This window comes from Triticum aestivum, chromosome 2D, assembly GCF_018294505.1.
Source record: "Triticum aestivum cultivar Chinese Spring chromosome 2D, IWGSC CS RefSeq v2.1, whole genome shotgun sequence".
Taxonomy (NCBI): domain Eukaryota; kingdom Viridiplantae; phylum Streptophyta; class Magnoliopsida; order Poales; family Poaceae; genus Triticum; species Triticum aestivum.
In genome coordinates this window covers 582,526,797-582,532,387 of record NC_057799.1, presented here as the reverse complement: position 1 = coordinate 582,532,387, position 5,591 = coordinate 582,526,797, and the positions used below count along the sequence as shown (strand labels likewise).

At 45.1% G+C, this 5,591-nt stretch overlaps 1 protein-coding gene across 1 annotated transcript; it reads left to right on the top strand.

Moving 5' to 3' along the window:
• The first annotated feature begins 203 nt into the window (after nucleotides 1–203).
• On the top strand, nucleotides 204–4,496 carry LOC123054690 (beta-glucosidase BoGH3B). Its single transcript, XM_044478516.1, has 9 exons — nucleotides 204–587; nucleotides 911–1,339; nucleotides 1,437–1,527; nucleotides 1,621–1,769; nucleotides 2,447–2,690; nucleotides 2,788–2,892; nucleotides 2,970–3,152; nucleotides 3,318–3,519; nucleotides 3,858–4,496. Exons 1-9 carry the CDS (start codon nucleotides 409–411, stop codon nucleotides 4,346–4,348), a joined length of 2,073 nt encoding a protein of 690 aa, XP_044334451.1. The 5' UTR covers nucleotides 204–408; the 3' UTR covers nucleotides 4,349–4,496.
• The last annotated feature ends 1,095 nt before the right edge of the window (nucleotides 4,497–5,591 follow it).

The window sequence follows — 5,591 nt, the reverse complement described above, 5'->3', positions numbered from 1 at the left end:
AAGGAAAAAATAAATTGAAAAAACAAATAAACACCATAATTTATGATTTTTATATGATTCTGTGGTGCCCTGATATGCTGGCCCGGCCTTTTCCACGACCAGGCCAACACGATTCAACTTGAAGAACGGCCCAAGTCTCAAGGTTCGAACAGTAAACCTTATCCAATATCCATCCTCTCCCTCGGTCCCTGCCAGACCCAGCCGCCAACCTCTATCGCTCTCTCTTCTCCTCTTGAACTCCCTATCTTCTCCACGCGACAATCAGACAAGCATCAACACTGCTGCACGCAGCCGCTTGCTAGCCCACCACCGGCAGCTCACCGCCTGCCGCCGTAGACGGTGCTCCAGCATCCCACTCCCAACCGCTGATAATCCATTTCCCTATCCACATTGAGGAGTCGACCCACCATGCCCGGCGTGGCGCCGCCTCAAACACCTCGCCGGCTGCTCGCCGCTCGCGCCTGGCCCGCCCTACGCATTACGGTGGCAGCGGTATCCCGAGCTCCCCGTCGACCACCACATCGCACGCACCTCACCAGCCCGGCGCGATGCGGCGCGCTGAGCTCCCCATCGTCGACATCCCCTGTGTTAGTATAATCTTAATTGCTGGTAGGCTGGAATACCACTGCCGTTGGCTAAAAGTTTCTGATCGTGTTATTTTGATGTGACCGGGAGAAAAAAAAAATCCAGCGCGGGTAGCGGGCATGAAAGATTAATCTCTGGCTGGGTTTCTCCCTGTTGCCATCTTGACTGCATCAGCTCATATTATCCTCACATTATCTGATAACTCATGGAGTAGTTCTTTAATCGGGTGTTGCGAACGTGCTTGATGATTAGTTGAGTATATATAGAAGGTAAACCCACCGAGAGTGGTACGAAAAATCAATACTACTTTGGCTGTCATTCCCAGGTGGCCGGAACAAAAGCAATACTCTGACTTTTGCTCACCGGCCGGCATGGCGGCAGCGGAAGGCCAAGGCGAGGAGCGGCCGCTGTACAAGGACCCATCGGCGCCGGTGGAGGCGCGCGTGCGCGACCTGCTGGGCCGCATGACGCTGCGGGAGAAGGCGGGGCAGATGGCCCAGATCGAGCTCTCCGTGGCGTCGCCCCGCGCCCTCGCGGAGCTCGGCGTCGGCAGCCTCCTCAACGGCGGCGGCAGGCCGCCCTGCGACGGCGCCTCCCCGTCCGACTGGGCCGGCGTGGTCGACGGCATGCAGCGCCTCGCCCTCTCGTCCCGCCTCGCCGTCCCCATCATCTACGGCATCGATGCCGTCCACGGCAACAACAACGTCATCGGCGCCACCATCTTCCCCCACAACGTCGGACTCGGAGCCTCCAGGTACCCACCCGACCATGTTGACCAAATTACCAATGGCCTTTCGGAGTACGTGTACGTTGACCTCGGCCTACATGCATCCTCCGTTGACTTCGTGCAGGGACCCGGAGCTTGTGCGGAAGATCGGCGAGGCGACGGCGCTCGAGGTTCGCGCCACCGGCATGCACTGGACCTTCGCCCCCTGCGTCGCCGTGAGTCAAGCTCAGAAACCTTCCGGCCGTCCATTGAGCTGCAAGAAAATAGTAGACTGATGTGTGGTGGTGGGTGATGTGATGTATGTATAGGTTTGTAGGGATTCGAGGTGGGGGAGATGCTACGAGAGCTACAGCGAGGACCCAGACATCGTGCGCTCCTTCACCACCATCGTCGCCGGCCTGCAGGGCCAGCCACCGGCAGACCACCCTCATGGCTACCCGTTTCTCCATTCGGTTAGGTACTTATTAATCCAGTTTCCGGTGCTCTGGGATCAGGACCTCACGGTCTGAATCAGAAAATTTACGAAAATTGTTCGGCAAGTATTCCCATCAGAATTCACTGGATTTTAATACGTAAATCAGTTTAAATTATCTAACTCAATTTTGGTTCGAATCTAGCCTGAAAGTTTGAGCTGAAGCACGTTCAAATTTCAAACTCCAGAGAGGATTGAGTAAGCCTAGGCATGGGCAGCCCAACCCGACGGCCCAAACCCGAAGCCCAGGAATAAAGCCTGCCTTGGGCTCCAGCTTTGTGCGCGAAGCCGAGTACCAAAATACAAAAAAGCCTTACCTAATAAAATCTAATATTTCAACAACAACAACAACAGCAACAAAGTCTTTAGTCTCAAACAAGTCCGGGTAGGCTAGAACTAAAAGTCTGAAACCCATAAAATCTCGCAAGCAACTCATGGTTTTGGTTCAATAAAAATAGGTGTAATATTTTTTATTCCAAAGATAATTAAAATAAATGAAAATGTTATCATTTAAATTTTTTGGACTGTGCTAGTCCGGACTCTAGCTTGGCATTTTTGGATCAAGCTTTTATAAAGGCTGGCCCAAGGTATGCATTTATTTTTGCATATATGCCCATAAACCAAAAAAAGAAAGAAATGGGTCCCTCCTTTGTGATATGCAGGGAGAATGTGCTTGCGTGTGCCAAGCATTACGTAGGGGATGGTGGCACTCACAAGGGGATCAATGAAGGGAACACCATTTGCTCTCTAGACGATTTGGAAAGGATCCACATGAAACCTTACCCTGATTGTATAAGTCAAGGGGTGGCAACGATCATGGCATCCTTTTCTCAATGGAATGGGGAGCCATTACATGCCAGCCACCATTTGCTCACAGATGTTTTAAAGGGCAAGTTAGGCTTCCAGGTAACTGAGACTATGGTGTTTGATTAGTCGGTAGATTGATGCTAGCTTTGGTTGTGAACAGTGAACATGACAACATGTGCAAGCTCTTGTTTCACAGGGTTTTGTGGTGTCGGACTGGGAAGGTATTGACCATCTTTGCGAGCCTCGAGGGTCCGATTATCGACATTGCATTGCCCAAGCAGTTAATGCTGGAATGGATATGGTATTCTTCAATAAATGGCTATTACAACATATATTATGCAAAAACCTCTTGTTTTGCATTTGTTGAGCAATCTACAGGTTATGATACCTTTCAGATTTGAGAAATTCTTGGAAGATCTCGTGTTCTTGGTGGAGACGGGGGAGATACCTTTATCACGAATTGATGACGCCGTTGAGAGGATTCTAAGAGTTAAGTTTGTATCTGGAGTTTTTGAGCATCCATTTTCAGATCCAGCTCTACTTAATGTAATTGGTTGCAAGGTAAAATGCATTTTCACTCATCTATGATTATGTTGTTGTTGTTGTCAATTCTTCTCACACTAGACATCACTCACCATATACAATATGCGAATGAGGTTGTTATTCTCTTTGGATTAACTATCTCACACAATATATCACTCACCATATACGACATGCATGCGTCAGGAGCATCGGCTGCTAGCACGTGAGGCTGTTCGAAAGTCTTTGGTACTTTTGAAAAATGGCAAGAATCGGAAGGAACCATTCCTTCCCTTAGCCAAAAATGCAAAAAGAATACTCGTCGCAGGGACACATGCTGACAATATTGGATACCAGTGCGGTGGGTGGACAATAGCTTGGCATGGTGATAGTGGAAAGATTACTCCTGGTAAGCAAATAATTTTAACTCCAGGAGAATATATTACACATGACCTTTCATTTTGAGGGGACGCTTACAATTATTTGTTTTCTACTATAAAAATCATTCTCTTTGGAAATTCTAGGTTGGATGACTAGTACTTAAGGATAAATTATGACCCATTTTCAAGTGTCGTGTTGCATACACAAATGTGAAATTGTTGTTTAGAAATTGAAGTATAAGTTGTTTTCCTCGGAACATACTGTGTAGTGGTTGTTTCAGAATTGTTTCATTTTATTTACTAAACATATGTTCTAGTTTAGTCCACACTATGATGTAGAAGCTAATCAAGCTATCAAAACCAACAGGTACAAGCATATTAGAGGCCATACAAGAATCTGTGGAAGTGGAAACTGAAGTTGTGTATGAAGAATGCCCAATAGATGCTACCATTGAAGCGGGCAAATTTTCCTATGCAATTGTCGTAGTTGGTGAGGTTCCCTATGCAGAAAGCTTGGGGGATAGAACCGACCTTAGCATTCCATTCAATGGTTCCGATCTTATTACTCGTGTTGCCAGTAAAGTCCCTACCCTAGTGATTGTTATTTCTGGAAGGCCCTTAGTTATTGAGCCGCAAGTTCTTGAGAAGGTAGATGCTCTAGTTGCTGCTTGGCTGCCTGGAAGTGAAGGAATGGGAGTTGCTGATTGCCTCTTTGGAGACCATGATTTTGTGGGAACATTGCCTGTAACTTGGTTTAGGTCTGATGATCAACTTCCTATAAATACTGGAGGTGCTAACTATGGTCCATTATTTCCGTCTGGATATGGGCTGAAATGTTCAGAAGCGACGGAGATTTAGCATGATCTCATGGAATATTTGGTGGTCATACATTTGAAATGCCAGAATATTGTTACATATGTGTGTTGTACAGCTGAGTATTGGGTTATGTGCAAGAGAAATAAAGTCATATTCCCGAGATACATGCTATCAGGTGTTCAAGACATAATTTGTCCGACTACTTCTACTGCAAGTATATCATTTCAAATACTTGAATTTTATGCAACTATAGTTTTGCATTCTATTTATGTGACATGTTGAATATGATTTGAACATTCTAAGTTTTGTGTAGAGAAGCCATGAATGGAATATATTATTATTGACATCATTTGAAAGTTTAGGGTGCTTAGTTGGAGGTTGGACCAGCGATGAAGTGAAAAAATATTAGAAATGTGTCATTCTTGAATGATTTAGGCGAACTATTTTCTTGGAATCACCTTTTCTTGATGGTAAAAGATGTAAGCACAACAAAATGGACCCATATATAACCCCACAGTAGAAATTTGTTTTAGTGGGGGCTAGGCCACCGAATATTCAATTCTGCAGAGCTTTACTTGGCGACAAATAGACCAAGTCGATGTTTCAGTGAATGTTGACTATTAATGATGTCTTCATCGCGAAGTCTATGTATGCATATATCATGAATTATGAGCCTATTTTTTGAAGAAAGTATATGTGAAAACAAAATTCCCTTCTAAAATTGAAGGTTAAGAAAGTATATGTGAAAACAAAATTCCCTTCTAAAATCGAAGGTTACGTGTGGTTCTTGCAGAGTGAAGTAGTTCTTACAAAAGATAACCTTGCAAAAAGTTCCCGTCATGTCCGTTCGCTAAATTGATTTGGCATACTAGTCTTGTTACTTTCAATTTACCACCACCAATAAGTTACCAAATCTGTTTGGTAATTGGTTGGGAGGTATTAGCCATAATCTAAAGGTCCAAATCCGCAAGAGAATTTGTATCATTCTTTGGGCAATTTGAAATTGCCGGAATGAATGTGTTTTTAATAAATCAACTATTCAATTTTTTGCAGGGCCATCACTGCAGCGCATGGCAGCCGTTTGGCAAACAGTTGCATGGGATTTGTTCAACCAGTTTGGCTGGCGTGCCAGTAGCAGATTATGTGAATGAGCTATGTAATCTTGTTTTCGACCGAGATGATTGTGTTTTGCTGTAAACCTTTTCGTAGTCAGTGACTTGGGCATACTTTTCTGTAATAAAATGGTTGTATGCATCGCATGATGCAGAGGTTGGAGTTATTCTCT

What these genes read in the sequence shown, in the direction of transcription:
- LOC123054690 (XM_044478516.1), top strand. Translation starts at nt 409, where the DNA reads ATGCCCGGCGTGGCGCCGCCTCAAACACCTCGCCGGCTGCTCGCCGCT. An exon ending in TTAATGCTGGAATGGATATG is followed by an intron (nt 2,893 to 2,969) that starts GTATTCTTCAAT and finishes AGCAATCTACAG; the next exon opens with GTTATGATACCTTTCAGATT. An exon ending in TTAATGTAATTGGTTGCAAG is followed by an intron (nt 3,153 to 3,317) that starts GTAAAATGCATT and finishes TGCATGCGTCAG; the next exon opens with GAGCATCGGCTGCTAGCACG.